General features: G+C 55.5%; 1 protein-coding gene and 1 pseudogene across 1 annotated transcript in view; both read left to right on the top strand.

Moving 5' to 3' along the window:
* The first annotated feature begins 220 nt into the window (after positions 1-220).
* Positions 221-24,481, top strand: part of LOC118652481 (tyrosine-protein kinase ZAP-70) — a 28,551-nt gene continuing 4,290 nt past the window's right edge. Inside the window, exons 1-9 of the mRNA XM_036302274.1 lie at positions 221-322; positions 9,353-9,803; positions 10,305-10,465; positions 21,116-21,254; positions 21,352-21,439; positions 21,514-21,560; positions 21,764-21,815; positions 22,841-23,033; positions 23,517-23,723. Of these exons, the coding sequence (XP_036158167.1) occupies positions 9,402-9,803; positions 10,305-10,465; positions 21,116-21,254; positions 21,352-21,439; positions 21,514-21,560; positions 21,764-21,815; positions 22,841-23,033; positions 23,517-23,723 (1,289 nt within the window). The 5' untranslated portion in view covers positions 221-322; positions 9,353-9,401. The remainder of the gene's footprint in view (positions 323-9,352; positions 9,804-10,304; positions 10,466-21,115; positions 21,255-21,351; positions 21,440-21,513; positions 21,561-21,763; positions 21,816-22,840; positions 23,034-23,516; positions 23,724-24,481) is intronic.
* On the top strand, positions 11,531-13,702 carry LOC118652482 (annotated as a pseudogene).

The following is a 24,481-nucleotide window of genomic DNA, read 5'->3' as shown; positions in this document are numbered from 1 at the left end:
CCTCCGCCCCCAGGTTAGGGGCTGCCGTTGGACTCATCATTCCTGCATAACCTGGACTGCAGGCAGCCCCAGTTCCTCTCTAGCTGTGGGGGGGGGGGGGCCACTGGTAACCCCGGAAATGCCCTCTGCCCGCCAGGAGCACGTGCCTACAATTTCCCTTGAACACAGCACTTTGTGACTTAGACGTAAGCTTCAAACGCAGCCTCTTTCCTGTCTTTGCATCAAGGAAATAGGCCGAGTTTCAGAGAACGACGCTGCTCAGGGAGCACCAGCCTCCACCCGCCCCTGCCCGCCTGGCCGGCTGCTGCCCGCTGCTGTGAAGGTGAGTGGCGTCTCCAGCCTCCTGCCTCTGTCCCGCCAGCACACCCACCCAGGGTCCTCGGGGGCCAGCGGTGGGGTGGGACCTCCTTACACCTGGCCTGGGCATGGGGGAGATTAGACAGCGGGAGCCTTGAGGTGGGGCTTGGGCTGTAGAGAAACCCCAGTTCTTCGTCTAGAACCAGCTGGCTGTCCGCACTGGGGACCAGAGACCCTGCAGGGGTTTATCTTGTCACCCACCTGCACATCTCCAGGTAAGTCACCCGGAGGGAGCAGCAGTTGCCGCCGCCCCAGGAGGCCTGGGTCTGGTGGAGGAGGACAGAGTCAGGAGGCCACTGGGAGAGCCAGGAGGGCTGTTGGTCTGGGCCGGGCGGGTGGTGTCGAGCTGTAAAGGGAGGCAGACAGGGCTTGTGGCTCCCCTGAGGGGAACAGCTCCGCTTCCACAGGCTCAGCCAGGCGGAGGGACTGGGGACACAGATGCTGCTCCGTCCCTGCGCCTGCTGGCTCGTCAGGGCGGCCTCCTTGGCTCCAGGAAGCAGAGAAACCTCCAGACAAAGCTCTGGCCCGGCCCCAGGAATGTGAGCCGGCTCAGCAGGGCTGTGCGCTTCAACACTAACGTGCTGACGAGCCCCCTGAGGACTCAGGGAGGCTCCAGCCACTGGTGGGCAGCTCAGCTGCAGGTGGGGCCCAGAGGGGCGAAGGAGCACATGGCGGGAATCCTGCTCCATCACTGTGCGTCCCCGGCAAGTAGCTTGGCCATTCTGAGCCCCGGCTTGTGCATCTGGTACATGCAGATGTAAACATTGGCACCTAGTAGGTGCTTGGCTCCTGACTGTCGGATGAGAGGCTGGGAAGGGGTCCTGGCAGGAACAGGGGTCGTGTGGTGATCAACTCAAGATGATCTTCGTTACTCTTGTTTCAGCCAGGGAAGCAGGCACACAGTAGGTGCTTAATAAAGCTCTGCTGAGAGATTAGGGTCAGGGACTCCGGGGTGGAAAGTCCTTGGGTGCCACCTGCCAAGGCAGAGCCTGTCCCTTTTCTCGCCTGTCCTCCAGCCCCTCGCACGCAGCCTGGGCAGGGACCTGGGCGGGAGGGCAGCCTGGCTGGTGTGTGGTGTACACTTGAGCTGGGAGGCCTAGAGCCAAGTCCTGGCTCTGCCACCTACTGTGTGTGCTGGGTGACCTTGGCAAGTCCCTCCACCTGTGTGCTTCAGGTCCCGAACCCACAAACCCTTCGCTCTCAGGGTTTTTGCAAGGATTAGGGGAGGGAATATGTCCAGGGTCCCTGGCACATAGTAGGTGTTATAGAAGCATATAGAAGCCATAGCTGATCCTTGAACAATGTGGGGGCCAAGGGTGTTGAGCCTCTGCACAGTCAGAAACTGAGTATAACTTTCATCCGCAGCCATCCTTCTGCGTCCCCGGGGGATGGGTTCTAGGACCCCGGGGGGCTCACGGCCCTTGTATAGAACAGCCTAGAACAGTGCATACAGTCACCCTGCAGATTCCCAACATGGATCAAAAACACTGCTTCACATTGCCGCTGGTCAAACACTGTACAGTTACTGAAGAAAGTCCCCATGTGAGTGGACCCACAGCTCAAACCAGTGTCACTCGGTGTCAGTGGGGATGTTAATGAGCGCTGCGAGCTCTGGGTGGTCTCTGGGCGGCATAGCTCCTGGGGCTCCAGCAGCCAGGCCTCTCCATGCAGACGCTCCTGCCCACCCACCGTGCTCACGCAGGGTTCTCAACTGGAGCCGGTCTTGCTCCCGGCCGGGGACAGTCAGTGTCTGAGACCTTGCTCCTCGGGACCCGGCGGGGTGACTGGCGTGTGGGGTGCACAGGCCCGAGTGCTGCTGAATGGCCTGCACAGCACCATGCCTGCCAGGCTCCGTCCCCCAACTCAGCCTCCTGCCCCTCCGCTGGGCCTCTTCCTCTCCCTCCAGAGCGTGGCACTCAGAGGGGAACGTCCGTGCCGAGGTCACACAGCCCAGGCAGCGGAGGTTGGGGAGGGGGACGGTCTCATGGTGTCGGTCGCTCAGCAGACACTTGGAGAGTGTGCTGGATGTGAGGACGCCCCGGCCCCCCTTACCCCCCCCCACCACCCCCCCGCCAGGGCCCTGACAGTCAAATGCAGCTCATGGTGCAGCCCCCCAGGCAGCCCGAGGCCTGTGGGACGTGGCCACCCCGGGCACCCAGCTCGGTCACTAGAGGGGTGGATGCCGGCTGCTGGTGAGGCCGGGTTCAAACCGACGGCCGCTGCGGACTGTGTGTTCTGAGCGCGACAGCCCTCTGGGTCTGGGTTTCTTTAGCTGAGGAACGGGAATGGCAGTTTCCAGGGAACGCGGTTAAGGAGAGGGTTGGATTAAAGGGATGACGCTCCTAACAGGACAGTAAGTCCCTGGCCCAGCGGCTGTTGTTGTTGCCCCGGTGACAAACGTTTACTGGGAGGAAGCGGGGGCTGCAGTGGAAAGCAAGCCCGCTGCCGGCTCTGCCTGGGGAGCTCAGCTGATGGGGGGGGGGGGGGGGGGGGAGCAGGCAGTGGTCTCACGCGGCCACCACAGGTCAGAGGCACAGAGAGGAGAAACCTACTAAGTAGGTCCGCACCTCCTGCTGGGGCGGGGGGGGGGGGGCACTGGTGGCCCCGGAAATGCCCTCTGCCCTCCCAGGAGCACGTGGCCTATGAACGTGGCACTTGTGACGTACACGCAGGCTTCAAACAGCCCCCTTTCCTGCCTGTGCATCAAGGAAACAGGCTGGGTTTCCGAGAAGCCCGCTGCTGGGTGGGCGACCTTTAGGTGCCGGTCCCTGCCCTGCCTGGCCACTGCCCCGCTGCTGTGTCCAGGTGAGTGGCCTCCTTCAGCCTCCGCCTCATCCTGCCAGCACCGCCGCCCAGGGCCCTGGGAGGAGCACTCTGGGAGGAGGGACCGTGGAGGGGACCTGCGGCCCAGGCCAGAAGAAGGCTGTGAACACTGTTCCCGGGGGAACAGTTCCTGTGCAGGATCCGGGCTGGCCCTCTCCCCTCCCACCAGGGTTAGTGGACGAAGCCTCCAGACCCATGTTCCCTCCTCTCTCCTCCGGAAGCCCCTCAGCCCCTGGCCTGCAGCTGCGTCTGCACCCATCACGGGGCTGCATGCCTTTCAGGTGCGCGCCAGTGGCTCTGCAACCAGATATTTATGGGGCACATACTATCCCCCTTGCTGGTGTAGGTGCGGGACAAGGAGTTTCCACTCTCACCGTGCTTACGTCCGATCATATCATAAGATGTGTCAGACGTATGTTGGCATATGGCGAAGGTCACCTGTCAGCAAGTTGATACCTGTAGCCCGTTTCTGGGGGTGAAGAGCAGCGAAGCTGGGTCAGGGGTGGGGACAGAGGGGAAAGCGATTGTGGAGAGGGGGCGCGGGGAGGTCTCTGGGGGAGGGTGGTATTTAGGCAGAGACCCAAGGAGTGAGGGATCCTGGGCGTGAGGCTGAGGGAGCAGACAGGCCAAGGCCCTGAGGTGGGGCCTTCCCTGATTTGCTCAAGGACCCAAACAAGGGACATGAGACGCCCGTGTGGCTGGTGGGAGTGAGCGAGCCTGGAGGTGATGGGATGAGGATTTGGGCTTTGACCCTGAGCGAGCGGGAAGTCCTGGGGCGGTGAGTGGCAGCCGGTCCCGCGCCGGGGGCTCCGGGTGCTCCGTGCTCCGTGAGCCTGCTCTCCTGGAGTCCCCCTCCCTTGGTGCTGGGCCCCTTTTCCAGGCGGGGTCTGGTGAGCTTCGCTCCCTGCTCAGGGCCACACCTGCTACTGCGCGGTGGGCCCAGGACTCCGTGATGCAACTCGGACGCCTGGTGTCAGGAAAAAGGTCTGAAGGAGCCTATTGCCACCCACGGCACCATGCTGGTTGCTGTCCTCGTGACGCGTAACCAAGGTGGCATTTTGTTGACTGACAAATGCCGTGCTGCCTCTGTGGTGGGCACAGGGGCCTGTGGCCTGTGGACAAAGGAGCAAAAGTGGCTTCAGGGGGGACTTGGGGTCTTGGGCAGCGTGAGAGGAATGTGGGCAGGGAGGGGCTGGGCCCTCACTGCATCAGGCCTTGGGCAGGGACCCTTCAGTGTTTGGCTGAGGGTGGCGTGTGGAGCCTGCAGGTGCAGCCTGGGTAGCCAAAGGGGGCTCCTGCAGAAGCAGGGGTGTGGAGAGGCTGGCCCGGGGGCTCAGTCCAGGGCCATGAGCCATGATTGGCCACCTTGGACCCTGAGCCACGGTGTCCCAGAGCGGGGAGCGTTCTGTTTTATCCCAACTTCCGGTCACTGCCAATAGCCACGCCAGTGGCTGAGGGTGGCATGTGGCGTGGTGGTCCCGTCGGGCCACCCACTCCATTCCAGCAGGTCCAGGGATAGAGAAAGATTCCCTCTGCAGCCCGTCTCCCCGCTGGGCCCCGTGACGGGCATTCGATGGGGCTTGTGGTGCTCAGACATGGGGTGGGCCCGCTGCGCGGCCGTGGGACTAACCAAAGCCAAAGGGCCTGGCCGCCCGCCGCCTCCAAGCCTTCGTTGTTTGCTTTGTGTCTTAGAGTCCGCAGTAAGGGCCATCGTAGTGTCTGCCTTTCTGTGCCCGACATCTCCCTAGCACAATGCTCTCCAAGGCCATCTGTGCTGTTGCCAATGTCAAGATTTCATTCTTGGCGGAATGCAATCAAGAATGGCCGAGTAATATCCCACTGCACACATGTGTGGCATCTTCTTTATCCATTTAGCATCTACCGATGGACGCCCAGGTTGCTTCCACATCTTGGCTATTGTAAGTAATGCTGCAATGAGTTGGGGTGCGGATGTCTTTTCAAGGTTTGTTTTTGTTTTCTTCAAATAAAAGCCCAGAAGTGGAACTGCTGGGTCCTACGTACGTAGTTCTAGTTTTAATTTTCTGAGGAAACGCCACACTGTTTCCCATAGCGGCTGCGTGGGAGCCTTGAATGTGCTCAGACGCCTTTCAAAGTGTACCTGACCCTTCTCTCCTTCGCAGTGTGTGTGGGGGTCAGGTGTCCCTGGAGCAGATATCACTGAACCCGCCTTTGCCTCAGGGATGCTTGAGTGGAGGAACTTCAGGCAGATCTGTGTGCCAAGGGTCAAAGGTTTCCTCCTCACCGCACGGCCTGGCGGGTGCCCCTGGTCTCGGTGGAGCTGTGCACTCTGGGAAGGCAACGTTAGGCCCTCTGAACCCACAAGGAGCTCACATGCTCAAGGGGAGGCGGGCGGGGCCAGCCCAGGCAGGACTAGGTCAGGGAGAGTCCTGGTGGGTCCTCCCGGGGAAGCCATGGAGTCTGCGGGACACGCTCAGGACAGAAGCATCTGGTCCCGCTGCCCGAGAACCGGGCACACGGAGGCCACGGGCTGGCCCAGCGCCTCCGAAAGCTGGCGTGGCTATTGGCAGTGACGGGAAGTTGGGATAAAACAGAACGCTCCCCGCTCTGGGACACCGTGGCCCAGGGTCCAAGGTGGCCAATCATGGCTCATGGCCCTGGACTGAGCCCCCGGGCCAGCCTCTCCACACCCCGGCTTCTGCAGGAACCCCCTTTGGCTACCCAGGCTGCACCTGCGGCCGCGGCGCTCAGGGAGGAGCTTCTTAACTGTGTTGCCGACAGTTTCCTACCACAGCTTCCTGCCCAGAGACAAGATCCACTACCCCCACCCTCCTCACCGTCCGGACGGCCCCCACCTCGCTGCCCTGTCCTGTGCCCCTGACTCTATGGGAGCAGCTGCATGAGTCTGTGAGGCAGGGCTGGCTGGGTTGGGAAGTGGAGAGGAGGGGGAGGTGGACCCAGCAGAGGGCACCGCACAGGTGCAAGTATGGAAGTGAACTTGAAGGAAGGCGACCAGCGCAGCCCGGCTGGAGCAGAGGGCGGGCTGAGGGGCTTAGTTAGAGTCAGTGAAGTAGGCAGGAGGGAGCCACAGCTGGTTCTTGAGCGAGGGAGGCCTTGGGAAGGAATCGCCTAAAAGCAACTTGCTCAGTTCATGTGGGAAACAGACTGTGGGGTCCAACCAACCACCGGCACCGTGTGAGTTAGATGTGGATCGCAGTTTTATTAATAGAAACAGCAGGTAGAGATCAAAGGAGGTGATGGCAGCACAAACCAACTCAGCAGAGAGATCTGGACTGGGCAGGTGGGTGTGGCAGCGTGGTTAGCCACAGACAAGATGGCCCAAGTAAGGGGACCAGGGCTGCGAAGGGGAGAAAGGAGAAACCATCAGAGAGGGAGGGAGCAAGCCAGAGAGTCATCGAGAGCCCAAGAGAGCCATGCCGTCAGCAGGACAAGTCGCTAGTGCCCATACTCAGGGCCCAGTATCCAGGAGGCATAACTGTTTGCCTGGCGCCCTCCAGTGGTGACAGCAGTGCTCCCTGAGGCCAGCTTTTTGGGGGTGAGGGGCAAGTGGGGGGCAGACCCTGAGGCTGGGGGAAAGGGTCGGAGTCAAGAAGGGGAGCTCTCTGCTTCCTATTTTTAGTGCCTGGTGTGTCTGTACTTCCCAGCTCTTCTATCCCCCTTTAATTAAAAAATTAAGTTATAAATTACATACAGTAATCCACTCACTCTAGTGAGAAATTCTGTAGATCTGACAAGTGCATAGAGCTGAGAAACTACCATCTCAACCGAGAAATCCCCTCATGCCCGTTTGCAGTCAGTCCTGCCCCCGCCCCAGCCTCTGGTGTTCTCCAAGGACCCAGCTTTGAATGGAATCGGACAGGGGCCGTTTGGGGCCTGGCTTCTTCACTGGGCGTGGGCCTTTGAGGTTCATTCCTGTTGTTGGGTGTATCAGCATTCGGTTCCGTTGGATGGCTGAGTGGTATCCCAGTGTTGAGACGCTCCACTGTTTATCTGCCCGCTTGCTGAGAACATGCGAGTGGCTTCTGATTTTGGCAATTACTAGCAGACGGCTCTCCCGTTCCTGCGCAGGTTTTGTGCGAAGGCACGTTTCCGTTTCCCCAGGTCGGCTCCAGGAGCTCTCCTGGCTCCAGCTAAACCCTCTGGTGGAATGGCGACTGTGTCTGCAGCCCCTGGCTCATCGCCCCTCCAACCTGGCCCTCCCAACCCTGGTGTCAGAAACAACCTGGTTAGAAAGTCCCTTCTGGCCCCTCCTCTAGTCGCCCTGACCCAGGCCTCTCCTGAAATGACTCCCATTTCAGTAGGGCAGATCCTCCAATAACGTGGTTTTTCGTTCAATGTTGTTTCGTTATAATATTGAAAAAAATGTATAGAAAAACATTTTCTGATTCTCAGCTGGGCTGATGTCTGTAGGGGTTTTCTCCAGGGACGCGGGATCCTTCCACATCCCAAGATGAGCACATGAGAGGAATCAGCGAGTCTACAGCGTCCCAGGCTGAGTGAGTGTGTAAGGGCACCCTGTCCAGGCTGGGTCCCTGGCACCTGAGCTGCCGTGTGGGCTCTGAGTACCATGACCCTGACCTGGAATCAGCAGGTTGGAAAGGAAGTCTCATACTTGTTTTTACTCACCTCTCTTAAATGTATGTCTAGCTCACAGCTATTTCAATGTTGTTTTTTTAAATTTTTATTCATTGATTTTAGAGAGAGAGGGAGGAAGGGAGAGTGAGATGCATTAATTGGTTGTTTCTTGTACGTGCCTTGACTGGGGGCTGAGCCCACAACCTTGGTGAATCGGGATGATACTCTAACCAGCTGACCTACCTGACCAGGGTCAACGTTTACTATTAGAAGAGTTTTGGGCCTTTATTTAGAAGTTTGGTGGTGTTTTTGTAGCCATAAATACACCATATGAACTCTTGTTTATATCAATTAACCTATGGTAAAATTGGGTCCTTGTACATCATCTCGCTTAAAGTGTAGCTTCCAAGAACCTGTTAATGACGTTACATGAGGACTGACTGACCTTCCTCTTGGACCCAGTACCCACCCTTCCATGTCCCTGGACCCTCCGGGGGGGGGGGGGGCGGGCAGCCTTTCTCAGTCCACAGAGCTTTCTTTGTGCCACTGTGTACATGTGTGTCACTGAGAAAGGCACCCAGGCCCTGTTCCTGAACACAGCCTATGCCTCAGGGCCTTGCTGGGGCCACCTTAGTGAGAAATGAGCAGAAACTGCAGTGGGGAGACCATTTTTTCAGCATTATCAGCGCATTCCCGCTGACCGGGAGCAGGCACTCTGCCTCCCCTTTTAGTTGTCACACTGGAAGCAAGTGTCCTCACGGTCTACTTGGTGCCTCATTTTTGTGCTGTTTGTTGGTGATTTCAGTTTAACTGGCCCCCAAATGCTGTCTAGTGTTCCTCGGTGCAAGACCGCTGTGAGGCTCCTGAGCTTATATGGTGCTATTGGCTGAGCGTTCAATGTTAATGAATCAACAATAGGAGGCGTCTTGCAAGGTCATGTACTGCTCCGCTAATGGAAATGTGACCAGAGGCTCGAAGGAACCCACCCCTGCTTGTCCCCTGCAGCAGCGGTTCAGCCCCTGCTAATCCCTGTTTGCACGGACTACAGAACTGCTGTGAAGAAGGCTGCACGATCCAGCTGGCCAGCCCTCAGTCCCTGTTATTGCTTGGATGGCCTTCAAAGGAAACTGCAGTCATAGTACCCACCTAAAAACTTCTGCACACAGATCACTAACCAGGGTTTAATATTTGATGGTTCTTTTTTACGGAGGGCTCCAAATTCAATGAAATGAATAAATCTTAAGGGTACCTTCTCAGAGTTTTAAGGAATTCAGAATCCTGTGGAATCCAGTGTCCAGCGTCATTACCCCAGGAAGTGGAAGGTAGATAATTTTAGGTTCTGGGGGTGAATGAGTGGTTCCAGGTGTGTGTGAGCCAGTGGGGGTGTCTGGCTCTCCGCACAAGGTCTCCAAAAAGTCAGAGGCAGATTTGGGACTCCCTGATGCTGGGGCTCCTCTCCAAGCTGAAGTGGGCTCCACGCGGTGGGCACGGATGCCCCAAGAGGTGACCTCTCTCCCACTGTATCCGGGCCCGTGGACGGAGCTCAGGAAGCAAAGCCGAGGCGCTGACATGCCCCCGATCTCGCTTGCACCCGCAGGGTTTGGCGTGGCGCTAGGGCGCGCAGCTGGCGCGGGGCAGCGGCGGCGATGCCGGACCCCGCTGCGCACCTGCCCTTCTTCTACGGCAGCATCTCGCGCGCCGAGGCCGAGGAGCACCTGAAGCTGGCGGGCATGGCCGACGGCCTCTTCCTGCTGCGCCAGTGCCTGCGCTCGCTGGGCGGCTACGTGCTCTCGCTGGTGCACGACGTGCGCTTCCACCACTTCTCCATCGAGCGCCAGCTCAACGGCACCTACGCCATCGCGGGCGGGAAGGCGCACTGCGGCCCCGCCGAGCTCTGCGAGTTCTACTCGCGCGACCCCGACGGGCTGCCCTGCAACCTGCGCAAGCCGTGCAACCGGCCTTCGGGGCTGGAGCCGCAGCCCGGGGTCTTCGACTGCCTGCGGGACGCCATGGTGCGCGACTACGTGCGCCAGACGTGGAAGCTGGAGGTGAGAGCGGCCGGGGGGCGGGGGGAGGGGGGGCTCGGAGTGGGGAGAGGGGTCCCCTTCGCCAGCCTGCGGTTTGCCGCGTTGCGTCAGGTTTGGAAGCTGGAGGGCTGGGCCCCGCTGGGAGGGGCCTCCGAGGCGGGGCCTGAACTGCGGGAGGGAAGGTGGAGGTAGCTCTGGACCGGGACCGGGCGAGGCTTGGGCGGAGTTGAGAGGAGGGTGGGTGCCCCGCCCTGGGTAGGGTAGGCCATGGGCGGTGGTCTTTGATCCCCTGCATTACGTCTGGGTGCTCGACTACCAGTGTCCGAGCTTCCAGCTGGAGACCACTGGGGGCTCGGCCCTGGGTGGGCGGGGACAGGACGGAGGACGGGGAGCGGGACTGTGCTCACCCGGTGCGCCTGGGGGTCAGGGAGGGATCTGAGGGGGAGGGTGGGGGAGATGGAAACGGGGTTCCTGGCCGCATATTGCCGTCACTTGTAAGTGCCCTTGACCTCCGTTCCCCAGGGCGAGGCCCTGGAGCAGGCCATCCTCAGCCAGGCGCCCCAGGTGGAGAAGCTCATCGCCACCACGGCGCACGAGCGGATGCCCTGGTACCACAGCAACCTGACGCGTGAGGAGGCCGAGCGCAAACTCTACGCGAGCTCGCAGACCGACGGCAAGTTCCTGTATGTGAGGCTGGGGCTGGGGCTGGGGCTGGGCTGGGGCGGCTCAGTGTGCGGCGGGCCTTCGGTGGGAAGGAGCAGCGGTGTTCAGGTGTTCAGGCCCCGTAGCAGGACCGCCTGGGCAGGATCCAGAGTCTGCTACTTGCCAGCTGGGACGTGTGCAAGCAGGTGGGCTTCCTCTCCTTCGCTCAGCAAACAGTGACTGAATGCCTACTGTGTGCCAGGCACTGAGGACATGGCAGTGAATAAAGCAGACAGAGCCCTGTCCTTGTGGAGCAGGGAGACAAAAAAGAGGAGCCAATAAATGCAAAGTGTGTCAGGAGGCGGGCAGTGCCGGCTGTCCAGGGGGGAGGGTGGGATTGGGTGGCCAGGAATGGCCTTCGCTGTGAAGTGAGCTGTGAGCTCTCTGGGAGAAGGGGTTCCTGGCAGGTGGAAATGCGAGTACAAAGACCAGGAGTTGCTGTAGCGGGACCTCAGAGAGCCCTGAGCAGCCCCCCACAGCCTAGCCACCATCACACCCCGAAGGAGCTGCAGTGTGCAGCCGGCCCCAGTCACCATCGCCATTGCTATCGCAGTCACCATCACCATCACTGCAACCATGAGCAGCAAGGCCGAGACCCAGCAGGCAGCCCAGTCCCTATCATCACACGGCAACCATGAGCAGCGAGGCAGCCACCCTAGTCACCATCACCATCACCATCACCATCACCATCACCATCACCATCACCACAACCATCGCCATCACCATCGCCATCACCTTCAGCATCACCACAACCATCGCCATCACCATCACCATCACCATCGCCATCACCTTCAGCATCACCACGACCATCGCCATCACCATCACCATCGCCATCACCATCACCACAACCATTGCCATCACCATCGCCATCACCATCATCACAACCATCACATCACCACAACCATCACCATCACCATCACTACCATCACCATCACCACCGCCATCACCACCACCATCACCATCACTACCATCACCATCACCACAACCATAACCACCGCCATCACTACCATCACCATCACCATCACTACCATCACCATCACCATCACCATCACCATCACCATCACCACAACCATCACCATCACCATCACCATCACCACAACCATCACTGCAACCAGGAACAGCGAGACCGAGACCCAGCAGGTGCCCACCGCCCCCACCCCAGCGCTGCCAACACCAAGCCCGGCACCAAGGGCAGCGGTGTAGGGAGCGGAGGCCCGGCCGGCCTCGCATCAGTGAGGCCTGCGGCGGGGACAAGAAGGTCGTGCACCAAAGGTTTTGGAACCAGTCACGTGGTTCAGTGTAAGAAATGGATATGGTTCCATCGACAGGAACGACACCAAGGCAGATGTGTTTGTATACCAGACTCCCATCAAGAAGAATAACCCCAGGAAGTCCCTTCGCAGTGTAGGCGCTGGAGAGGCTGTGGCGTGTGATGCTGTTGAGGGAGAACAGGTGCGGAGGCAGCAGATGGCACGGCCCAGGTGGAGTTCCAGCGCGAGGCCGTCCAGTGCGGCAGACCGTGGCCGTCATAGACGCTCTCCACGTGGCAGGGCCCTCCCCATAACGAGCAGCAGGATTCCCAGAATGGTGGGAGGGGGAAAGAATGAGGGATCGAAGAGGCTCCCAAAGGCCAGGCCCAACAGCCCCGGCCCCACCTTACCACACGCGGAACCCCTGTGGGTGTGGACCGCAGCATTCCAGCCCCCCTGCGCAGGGAGCAGGAGTGGAGGGTGCAGGAGAAAAAGGCAGACCAGTGAGGACATGTATGGGGCTATGGACCACGATGCTGCAGGGCCCTCCTCTTCAAAGACAGCCTAGAGCAGTGGTTCTCAACCTTGGCTGCACATTAGAATCACCTGGGAATCTTTTTAAAATTCTGATTTCTGGGCCTCAACCTCCGGAAATTCTGTTTCTTTGTTACTAATGTTGTGGCCCCACCCCGTAACAAAGAGAGACGGCCGTGAAGAAGATAAGGAAAATCAAGGAGGCGAGACCCAAGGTCAGCAGCCCCCTCAACGCCGGTGCTGCTGCAACTTCCATTACCCACGCGCAGAAAGCCCTAAACCACAAGATGGCAGAGAGACAAAAGCAGCTGACCCAGCAGCTGAGAATACGTCCACTCCCGAGGCTGAGCAGGGTGCGGGGAGGAGGGTGTGGGTGGGAGGGGGCTCTGAGTAAAAGTGCTGGCTACCATCTCTACCATCAAGAAGAAATGAATATGAAATTCCAGCAATAAGAAATGAATAAGAGACTGGAGCTGAAGACCTTAAGTGCTCGCTTTTTGCTGTTGACCAGATAACTAGAAGGATGTGCGTTGTCTGTGCAGCAGGGGTTTTTATTATTTTGTCTGAGGACATCTCTTTTTGATAATGACAGTGTGTTTTTCATGGGAGAAAAAGCCTGCTTTTTTTCAATATACCTTTAAAGGTTTTAAAATTGTTTCATATCTGGTCAAGCTGAGATTTTTAAAGAACCTCATTTTTAATTTGTAATAAAAGTTTACATCTTGATTTTTTCAAAAAAGTTAACAAATTGCAAGCACCTGCTAATAAAGGTCTTAAATAATTAAAAAGAAAGAAAGGAAGAAAGGAAGAAAGAAAGAAAGAAAGAAAGAAAGAAAGAAAGAAAGAAAGAAAGAAAGAAAGAAAGAAAGAAAGAAAGAGAGAAAGAAAGAAAGGCTAGGAGGCGGGTTCTTGGCAAGTTCACAAAACAGGAAGGAGCCGGAGCGCTTGGAAGGAAGTGAGGTCTGAGGGTCTCAGGACCTCATGAATTAATGTGTGTGAAGTAGGACAGTGTCTGGCATGTACTGAAAGTGCACCAAGTGGTAGCTCTTACTGCATGTGCGTGAATGTGTGTCTGCCCATGTCTGAGTTACCGCTGAGCCTGTGGCTGTATTTGTTACTGTGAGAGAAGCTGTGCAGCTATTTAAATAACCCTGCTGGGTGTTTGAAAGCCCGCTGGCACTGCACTCTGGTCTGGACCAGGTCCTTTTGTATACAGCTGTTATCCAGATGTCAGCTGAGGTCACGCTGGCCGTGAGCGCCCTCTCTCCTGTGCCCTCAGGAAGTCCAGCGCCCTCCCCACCATGTCTGTGAGTTCTCCAGGCCTCCCTCCTCAGGCCGAGTCTCCTAGGGCTGTCTCTCTCCTGGGACCAGCCCACAGACCCTGGACCTCCCCACCGTGTGTGGTCTCTGTGTGGGCACCAGATTGCCTGCAGGTCTCCCACAGTGTGTTGTCAGCCGATAAAATTAATTTTTTTACTCTAGCAGACTTTGGATAAAGTTGCAGTAAAGTGTCTAAGGCTTCAGAGGGAACTCTTTTTTTTTTTTTTAATTAAATATTTATTGTTCAGATTATTACAGTTGTTCGTCTTTTTCCCCCCATAGCTCCCCTCCACCCGGTTCCCACCCCACCCTCCGCCCTCACCGCCCCATCCCCCACTGTCCTCATCCATAGGTGCACGTTTTTTGTTCAGTCTCTTCCCGCATCCCTCACACCCCTTTCCCCCACAAGAATAGTCAGTCCACTCCCTTTCTATGCCTGGATTCTATTATAATCACCAGTTTATTCTGTTCATCAGATTATTTATTCACTTGCTTTTTAGATTCACTTGTTGATAGATGTGTATTTGTTGTTCATAATTTGTATCTTTACCTTTTTCTTCTTCTTCCTCTTCTTTTTTTTTTTTTTTATAAATTTTTATTGATTTTTTACAGAGAGGAAGGGAGAGGGATAGAGAGTTAGAAACATCGATGAGAGAGAGAGACATCGATCAGCTGCCTCCTGCACACCCCCCATTGGGGATGTGCCCGCAACCAAGGTACATGCCCTTGACCGGAATCGAACCTGGGACCCTTCAGTCTGCAGGCCGACGCTCTATCCACTGAGCCAAACCAGTCAGGGCATTCTTCCTCTTCTTAAAGGATATCTTTCAGCATTTCATATAATACTGGTTTGGTGGTGACGAGCTCCTTTAGCTTTTTCTTATCTGTGAAGCTCTTTATCTGACCTTCAATTCTGAATGATAGTTTTGCTGGATAAAGTAATCTTGGTTGTAGGTTCTTGCTATTCATCACTTTGAATATTTCTTGCCACTCCCTTCTGGCCTGCAAAGTTTCTGTTGAGAAATCAGCTGACAGTCGTATGGGTATTCCCTTGTAGGTAACTGACTGTCTTTCTCTTGCTGCTTTTAAGATTCTCTCTTTGTCTTTTGCTCTTGGCATTTTAATTATGATGTGTCTTGGTGTGGTCCTCTTTGGATTCCTTTTGTTTGGGGTTCTCTGCGCTTCCTGGACTTGTAAGTCTATTTCTTTCACCAGGTAGGGGAAGTTTTCTGTCATTATTTCTTCAAATAGGTTTTCGATATCTTGCTCTCTCTCTTCTTCTGGCACGCCTATAATTCGGATGTTGGTACGCTTGAAGTTGTCCCAGAGGCTCCTTACACTATCTTCGTATTTTTGGATTCTTTTTTCATTTTGCTTTTCCGGTTGGGTGTTTTTTGCTTCTTTGTATTTCAAATCTTTGACTTGATTCTTGTGATCCTCTAGTCCGCTGTTGGGAGTCTGTGTAATATTCTTTATTTCAGTCAGTGTATGCTTAATTTCTAGTTGGTCCTTTATCACAACCTCAAGGGTCTCACTAGATTTCTTGAGGGTCTCATTAAGTTTATTGGTGGTTTCTAGAAAAGTCTTGAAAAACCTTATAACCGTGGTTTTGAACTCTATATCCAGTAGTTTGCTTTCCTCCATTTCTGTCATTTGTGTTCTGTTTCTTTGTCTCCGCATTTTTTTATGCTTCCCTGTGTTGATAGAGTGACTTTGTGTGCTAGGTGTCCTATAGGGCCCAGTGGCTCAGCCTCCCCGATTACTTGAGGCAGACACTCTTGGTGAACCCCCTTGTGGGCTTTGTGCACAGTCTTGTTGTAGTTAAGCCTTGATTGTTGTAGGTAACACTGGGAGGGATTGACCTCCAGGCCAATTGGCTGTGAGAATCAGCTGTGTCTGCAGTGGGAGAACTTCTGTGCTGGAGACATCCCTCTGGGGCAAGACTTGCTTCAGTGGGGCTTTGGTGCTCACTGAGTCTGCCCCCTGAGTGTGTCCTTTTTGGATCTGAGGAGCTGCAAACTGGATGGTCCCACTCTGACCACCAGGCACACTGGCTCCTGGATCTCTATGGAGGTGCTAATCTAGCCTCTGCCTGAGGCTATCCAGCAGGAGCCAGCTGTGAAGCAATGCAAGTTGCCCTGGGGCCTTGGGCCAGCGGCAGTTTGTTAGGTAATTATCAGATTGCAAAGGGCCAGGCCTTTCATATGCAAAGGCCTCCATGCACTGCTTGGGCTGGGCAGGGTCCCAGGGGATCAACAGAGCAGAACAAGCAGCTATGGCTGCCCTCAGAGGACCCCTTCTCAGTGTCCCGGCAATCACTGCAAGCACCTCCAAGAGAAAGCTGCCCTCGAGTTCCGACTGATGCCAGACAGTCCAGTTTCTCCCCTATGAGTCTGGGTCCCCAGAGACTCGCCCGGAACTGGAGCTCAGAGCTTGAGACTCCCTCCCGATTGAAAATGACAACTGTGTCCTCAGCCGCCTGCCCTCTCCATGTGTGCCTCCGTATCTCTGTACTTTACTTCCGCACTGCACCTCCTCTGAGTCTCAGTATGCTTTTCTCTTTCCTTCTAGCTGTAGAATTTCCACTCAGCCAGACTTCCTGTGGTTCTGGATGATGTCCGTTCTATCTTTTTTTTTTTTTTTTAAATATATTTTATTGAGTTTTTACAGAGAGGAAAGGAGAGAGATAGAGAGTTAGAAACATCGATGACAGAGAAACATCGACCAGCTGCCTCCTGCACACTCCCCACTGGGGATGTGCCTGCAACGAAGGTACATGCCCTTGACCGGAATCGAACCTGGGACCTTTCAGTCCGCAGGCCGACGCTCTATCCACTGAGCCAAACCGGTTTCGGCTGTCCGTTCTGTCTTTTAGTTGTATTTTTGAAGTGGTTGTGTGAGGCAGCAATCTCCGGTGTTTACCTATGCCGCCATCTTGGTTTTTTTTCCCCGGAGGGAACTCTTGAATGCATGTTACAGGTAATGCAAGGAAGGCCTTAGAACAGTATCAGACAGGGCTGTTTTCTCAGGGAAACTGCACTTTGCATTTGTATCGGTTACTGTTTGCTATGTAACAAACTGCTCCAAGACCTACTGGCTCCAAACAACATTTTTAAAAATTGTCGTAATTCTGTGAGTCAACTGAGCCGTTTTCTTTGAGGCTGGGACTGAATACGTTGGGATGGGCATGTCGTGTATCTGGCTATTGGCCCCATGTCCCCTGGATGATGGGGAGGCACTGGCCGCAGTGCTGTCACTGTCCAGCAGGCTAGCCTGGGCTTATGCAGTGGTGGTGGCTGCAGGGTTCCCACGAATAGTCACAGAGGGAAAGTGACGATACACAGGCACTTTTAAAGACTCTGCTTGTGTAATGTCATTGAGGTCCAATTGGCCAAAGCAAGTCATGTGGCCAAAACCAGAATCACTGTGGGAGAAGGGACTACCCACAGGAGAGGAACGAAGGCAGCCAGTTTTGTGAAGACCACCACAGAATTGGAACGAGGAGGTCATAATGGAGGGGATGGGCCTGTCGAACATGGGTGTTTGGCGCTCCTTCTTCCCTCTTGGATTGCAAACTTTTTTTTTTTTTAATTGTATATTTTTTAAATTAAATCTTTATTGTTCAGATTATTACATTTGTTCCTCTTTTTTCCCCCCATAACTCCCCTCCTCCCAGTTCCTGACCCACCCTCTGCCCTCACTCCTCACCCACTGTCCTCATCCATTGGTGCACGATTTTTGTCCAGTCTCTTCCCGCATCTCCCATACCCCTTTCCCCAGCAAGAATAGTCAGTCCATTCCCTTTCTATGTCCCTGATTCTATTATAATCACCAGTTCATTCTGTTCATCAGATTATTTATTCACTTGATTCTTAGATTCACTTGTTGATAGATGCATATTTGTTGTTCATAATTTGTATCTTTACCTTTTTCTTCCTCTTCCTCTTCTTAAAGGATACCTTTCAGCATTCCATATAATCCTGGTTTGGTGGTGATGAACTCCTTTAGCTTTTCCTTATCTGTGAAGCTCTTTATCTGACCTTCAATTCTGAATGATAGTTTTGCTGGATAAAGTAATCTTGGTTGTAGGTTCTTGCTATTCATCACTTTGAATATTTCTTGCCACTTCCTTCTGGCCTGCAAAGTTTCTGTTGAGAAATCAGCTGACAGTCGTATGGGTATTCCCTTGTAGGTAACTGAGTTTCTTTCTCTTGCTGCTTTTAAGATTCTCTCTTTGTCTTTTGCTCTTGGCATTTTAATTATGATGTGTCTTGGTGTGATCCTCTTTGGATTCCTTTTGTTTGGGGTTCTCCATGCTTCTTGGACCTGTAAGTCCATTTCTTTCACCAGGTGGGGGAAGTTTTCTGTCATTATTTCTTCAAATAGGTTTTCAATATCTTGCTCTCTCTCATCTTCTGGCACCCCTATAATTCGGATGTTGGTATGCTTGAAGCTGTCCCAGAGGCTCCTTACACTATCTTCGCATTTATGGATTCTTTTTTCATTCCGCCCCTCCAGTTGGGTGTTTTTTGCTTCCTCGCATTTCAAATCATTGACTTGATTCTTGCGCTCCTCTGGTCTGCTGTCAGGAGTCTGTATAATATTCGTTATTTCAGTCCGTGTATGCTTAATTTCTAGTTGGTTCCCCATCATAACATTGAGGGTCTCATTAGTTTTCTTATAGATCTCATTAAGTTTATCGGCGGCTTCTAAACAGTTCTTGAGAGACCTTAAAAGTGTGGTTCTGAACTCTATATCTTCCATTGACAATTTTGTCCTGTTTCTTTGTCTCCACATTTTGTTATGCTTTCTTGGTGCACCCCCCTAGTGGTCTTTGTGCGCAGTCTTGTAGTTAAGCCTTGATTGTTGTAGCTAATACCAGGGAGGGTTTGACCTCCAGGCCAAGTGGCTGTGAGAATCAGCTGTGTCTCTTGGATTGCAAACTTGAGGGCAGAGCCCGCCCTGGTGCCTCCAGAGTGCCCTCTTCTAGTACGTGGTGAGGGCTGGTACTTGGCCAGGTGGCACCTGTCCTCACACGGATGCTGCACCCTCCCATCTCGGGTGTGGTGCTTGCCAAGACGTTACCAACATTTGGTCGAACGTCTCACGTACATGCGTTGGCTCCCAGGTGCCAGAGTGCCGCGGCTCTCTGGGAGGGTGACGGCTCCCCTGTTGGTGTGGCTGGTTTTTCCCCCTCATCTCGGCTTTGTCCTTCCTGACGTGTGATCTCCTTTCTTTGCATTTGCAGGCTAGGGCTTCCTTCCCTGGTTTCATCTCAATTCCGCTTTTCATCACCTCAGTTTCTGCCTTTCTTCTGTCTTGGTTTTTCTTTCTTTTTCTCTCCTCCCCTCTCTTCCCTTCCGCTTTCCCATATATGGACAATGATTGCACCATTCCAGTGGTGTTAAGTCTCCCCCAACCTTGGGTTACCTAAGGCCCCTGAAAGTATCAAAGGATTCTGGGGAGGTAAGGGGTGGAAGAACTGGGTAAAGTGTGCAGCAAGTAATCTTCTGAGCCCTCAGCTCAGCTTTAAAAAAAAAAAGTTGGTTTGTTGGGTTTTTTTTGAAGAGAGAGAGGAAGGGAGAGGGAGATAGAAACATCGATGTGAGAGCTAAACATTGACTGGCTGCCTCCTGCATGTCCCCCTACTGGGGATCAAGCCCACGACCCAGGTATGTGCCCTGACCGGGAATCCAACCAGCAACCTTTTGTGCACAGGATGATGCCCAACCAACGGAGTCACTCCAGCTAGGGCCCAGCTCAGCTTTGATTTGTTTCATACCTTAACCTTCCACAGAGGATGTTTGACAAAGAATTCCACTGCCCAAAGGGAAAGTTTGCAGAGGTTTTGCATGGACACAGCAGAGGTTATGACAGGCTTAGCGTTAACCAGTCTGTTGAGATAAGAGGCGTCTCAGGAGAACAGGGCCAATGGCTTTCAGCACCGAGTGGGTCTACCATGACGACAGACGCTTTGGAGAGCACGCTGGCTGGAAGGCTCAGAGGCAGGAGGACCAGCTGGCCATGGAGGCTGAGGCTGGAGGAGGTAGCATCTGGGTGCAGTGGAGAGACTGGGGCTGATGCTGAGGTGCAGAAGCAGCTGGCGTGGTGACGTTCTGAGGGACAGTGACTGATGCTGGGGAAATGTCCAGAGTCCGAAGCAGCTGGAGAGACAGGCAGGGTGTGCTTTGGCAGAAGCTGTCGTGGGTTCTTCTTGTGGTTCCTCAGTCACTAACTGCTTTCTCAGCATGGAGAGAGTTAGGGGCTGGAGGTCAAAGCTGTAGGCACAGAACCTCACACAGGCGTGGAGGTCTCAGGGCCTGAGATCAGGATGCAGGGTGTGACAGAAAGATGCATCCACTCAGGCCTGCAGTTGAGACCAGGGCCACGCCCACCACTGACCACAGAGATGGTACCTAATGCTGTTTGCTGCCAAAGCTGGCTGCCTTTCTGCATGATTGCAGCATTTGTGGTTGTGGTGATTCAATGTGAAAGCAAACTTTACCCCGGAGAGGGGCCATCAAGAGTATATTGTTAAGTGATTCTTAACCTCTTCTGGATGGTCCCCTTCGGGAATCTGACAGGAGCTGGACCCCTCCCACACGTGCCCCCACAGTGTGGTCAGTGTGTGCAGGTGTGTGTGGGTAGACATGTTCTCACTGCACAAAGGCACCATCTTTGAGGGGCTCAAAATATCTTTATTTTGGCAAATTTCCAGCATAGGACAATCAAGGGTCTCATTCTGTCACAGGTTGGTCTGTTACAACAACGGGCGGGCCTGTGATGATGACAGAGTGACTTGTTCTGGTCTGTACAGAGGTGTCCCATCATCTAGCCCAGGGGTGGGCAAACTTTTTGACTCGAGGGCCACAATGGGTTCTTAAACTGGACCGGAGGGCCGGAACAAAAGCATGGATGGAGTGTTTGTGTGAACTAATATAAATTCAAAGTAAACATCATTACATAAAAGGGTACGGTCTTTTTTTTTTTTTTTTAGTTTTATTCATTTCAAACGGGCCGGATCCGGCCCGCGGGCCGTAGTTTGCCCACGGCTGGGCTAGCCACAGGGTTGTGCTTGCCTTTGTTGCTCTACATGTGGACATGACTTTCCCTAAGAGAATGGTCCTGTCTACCTGTGTAGACCTGTGTGTCCCCTGTGAGTGGCTTTGTGTCCACCGTAGATGGCCAAAGAGCCCTCCATGGCTGGCCAAGAGTCCCCAGTGGCTGAGTGAGTGTCCCCTGTGGGTGGCTGAGTGTCAGGCCATGCAAGGCTGAGTGGGTGCTGTGGGAGGCCCAGCATTTCTTTGGGAATGGTCACATGTTTGCCCTTGGATGATGGGGTGACACTGTGGTTCCCTCTCTGCTCTCTGACCAGTCTCGGCTCCCCCAGTCCCTGCTGCTTCTCCATGAGGCTCTGGGGTGCCAAGCCCAGAGGGTGTGTTTGGGGGACCTGGGACCCAGCAGGGGGACACCACGACAGGAGCCCAGGTGGTTGTAGGGGTGACCTGCTCTCCTTGTCCCCACCAGGCTGAGGCCCCGGAAAGAGCAGGGCACGTACGCACTGTCTATGATCTATGGGAAAACCGTGTACCACTACCTCATCAGCCAGGACAAGGCCGGCAAGTACTGCATACCCGAGGGGACCAAGTTTGACACGCTCTGGCAGGTGAGCCGCCCGCCCCCCGGATGTGAGGGAGCCGCCATGGCGAGGTGCTCAGGCTCCTGGGAGGAAGGAGCCTGGCCCTGACGCCCGCCCCCTGCAGCTGGTGGAGTACCTGAAGCTGAAGGCGGACGGGCTCATCTACTGTCTGAAGGAGGCCTGCCCCAACGCCAGCGCCAGCGCCAGCACAGGTGCGTGGGGGCCACGGGGTGGGGCTCGGGAGATGCTGGCCCTCAGCCCCTCACCGCCCTTTCTGTTCCCTCAGGGGCCGCTGCTCCCACCCTCCCCGCCCACCCATCCACGTTCACCCATGTGAGTCAGCCAGCATCTCAGAGTTGGGGTCTCTGGGGCGGAGCTGGTATGGGGGCTATGGGTCCTGTTCCCAGGGCGAGGCTGGGGAACGGGAGGAGGTCCCCCATTACTGTCCCTGGGAGTCCTCAGAGGATATGGGTCTCATGAGGGGCTGGTGCCCTCAGCTTGGGCCCTACTAACCCTTGTGGCCCCATGACCTTTAGCCTCAGAGACGGATCGACACCCTCAACTCAGATGGATATACCCCTGAACCAGGTGAGCTGGCAGAGGCGGAGGTGTGTGATGGGTTTGGTGCCGGCTGGTGGCAGATCCCTGGCTGGCTCTGGGTGTGCTCAGGGAGACGGGGGCCTGTCCCGGCCTGTGACAGTTGGCTTGGTTGGCCCTGTGCACACACTGTACCATCTGCATGGGCACGCCCATCACGCCCTCCTGTGCTTGTACATGGGTGTGTGCAGTCATGCAGGGCAGAACCCATGGCCGTGCCTGGGTGCCCAGGGCACAGACACACATTCGTTAAGCACCTACTGTGTGCCAGTTACACTCCGAGCTCACTGTGCACATGAGCTCATTGGATCCTCCTGGCATACTATGGGAGGCGGTCACAGTAATTCTCAATATATAGACGAGCCAGGAGGGAGTAACTCTCCCAGGCCACACAGTAGGCAGTGGTGGTGGTGGTGGGGGGGGGGGGGCGAGACTGGACCCAGGCAGACAGGCTCCCGAGGCCACGCTCCTAAAACGCCCCGCTGCTGATGCTCGTGTGTTGGAAGTGTGGATGCAAGCCTCCCCATGTATGTACTCAGAGAACATACATGGTTGTGTGTGCACACAGAGGCTCATCTGTGGAGCCCTTTAAACATGGCTGCCTGGTGCCTACAGAGACGCGGGCAGGCACGGACGTAGGTGCATACATGTCAGTGCACACACAGGCACAGGTGTGCACATTCCAGCTGGCATACTAACGGTTACTCAGAAAGACATGGGTGGGAGTGTACATGGGTGCATAAGTGTGAACACACAAGGGAACACATGCTTATATGTGCACAGTGATGCACGAGCCTTTGGGGTCCACTTGGACGTGACTTCCCAGTGCACCCACAGATGGGACCAGGAGTGCACACATGTGCACACACACACGGACCCACGCGCCTATACATGCTCTAGGCGGTACGCCCCTGTCCACGGTACATGCCTTGTGGGCGCTGAGGCTCCCTGCCCTCCCATCCCCTGCCCCTTCCCTCTTCTTGACTGGGAGTGCACGCCTGCCTCTGTGTGCCCAGCCCGCCTAGCGTCCCCAGAGAAGCCGCGGCCCCTGCCCATGGACACGAGTGTGTACGAGAGCCCCTACAGCGACCCCGAGGAGCTCAAGGACAAGAAACTCTTCCTGAAGCGCGACAACCTCCTTGTAGCTGACATCGAACTTGGTTGCGGCAACTTCGGCTCCGTGCGCCAGGGCGTCTACCGCATGCGCAAGTACGACTGTTGGTGCAGGGGGCCGTCCCCTGCCTGCGGAGAGGGGGAGCCAGGAGGTGACATCAGTTTGCCTGGAAAACAGACCCTGGGGGAGGACCTTGCCCTTGGGGACAGCACCTGAGGGAGTGAGAAGCAGCGTGGGGCCGGGGAGGCTGGGCTGGGCTGCAGCTGCTGATCCCAGGGGAGCTGTAGAGGGGCCCCCTGAGCCCCTGCGTCCACCCGTCATTGGAAGCAGGCTGCCCAGTGGGGAGTGTACCTATGAATGGAACTGCTCTTTGCAGTGAGGGGCAGTTCCGGGGAGTACTTGGCCGTGCACTGCCCCGCCCGTACTCCCGGCAGCCAGGGATGAGTGCCTGGGTCTGGAAGGGAGATCTGGGTGGCAAACCACAGCGTCCACTACGCAGTCCAGGGAGAAGGAGGCCGGTGGGGGCACGAGGGGCCGAGCAGGGCCGCGCTGACTCGAGTGTGCCTTGGCTTGGGCAGGAAGCAGATCGACGTGGCCATCAAGGTGCTGAAACACAGCACAGAGAAGGCGGACAAGGACGAGATGATGCGCGAGGCGCAGATCATGCACCAGCTGGACAACCCCTACATCGTGCGGCTCATCGGCGTCTGCCAGGCGGAGGCCCTGATGCTCATCATGGAGATGGCGGGCGGCGGGCCGCTGCACAAGTTCCTCACCGGGAAGAAGTGAGTGGGCTGCGGGGCGCTGGGACGGGCGCATCCTGTCCACTCATGGGTGTGCTCCACTGTGAGCACACACTCACTCTATATTACATTTTTGTTTATTGATTTTAGAGAGAGAGTAGAAGGGGGAGAGAGGGAGAGAAATCGATTTGTTGTTCCACTTATTCATGCATTCACTGGCCGACTCTTGTATGTATCCTGACCGGGGATTGAACCTGCAACCTTGGTGTATTGGGATGATGCTCTAACCAACTGAGCTACCTGGCCAGGGCTCACACTCATTCTATATGTTCATAGATACACTCACACCCAACGCACAGCACACCCTGACACGCACACTCATACCTGCCCCCACACACCCTGACACGCACACTCATACCTGCCCCCACACACCCTGACACGCACACTCATACCTGCCCTCCTCGCACACCCTGACACGCACACTCATGCCTGCCCCCGCACACCCTGACACACACACTCATGCCCACAGGGCAGAGCCTGACCTCTGTGCCGGATGGAGCCCCAGCTCTGCCTCTGACTGCTGTGACCCGAGCAGGCTCTTAACTTGTCCGGGTAGTTTCCTCGTCTGTACCGCAGTGGGGATCACAGTATTTCCTCCAGGGCCCTTGTGAGGGTCAGAAGAGTGGGTATTGATAAAGTGCTCAGCACGGTGCCCGCACTGCGTGTGAGGGCTGGTACTAGCTCCGAGGGCCATAACTGTCGCCACCCCAGTTCTCTTGGCCCAGGTCATGACCCACAGG

Source organism: Myotis myotis, unplaced genomic scaffold (genome assembly GCF_014108235.1).
Source record: "Myotis myotis isolate mMyoMyo1 unplaced genomic scaffold, mMyoMyo1.p scaffold_m19_p_30, whole genome shotgun sequence".
NCBI lineage: Eukaryota > Metazoa > Chordata > Mammalia > Chiroptera > Vespertilionidae > Myotis > Myotis myotis.
The sequence above is the reverse complement of the archived record's forward strand: the minus strand, read 5'-3'. Positions and strand labels throughout refer to the sequence as shown.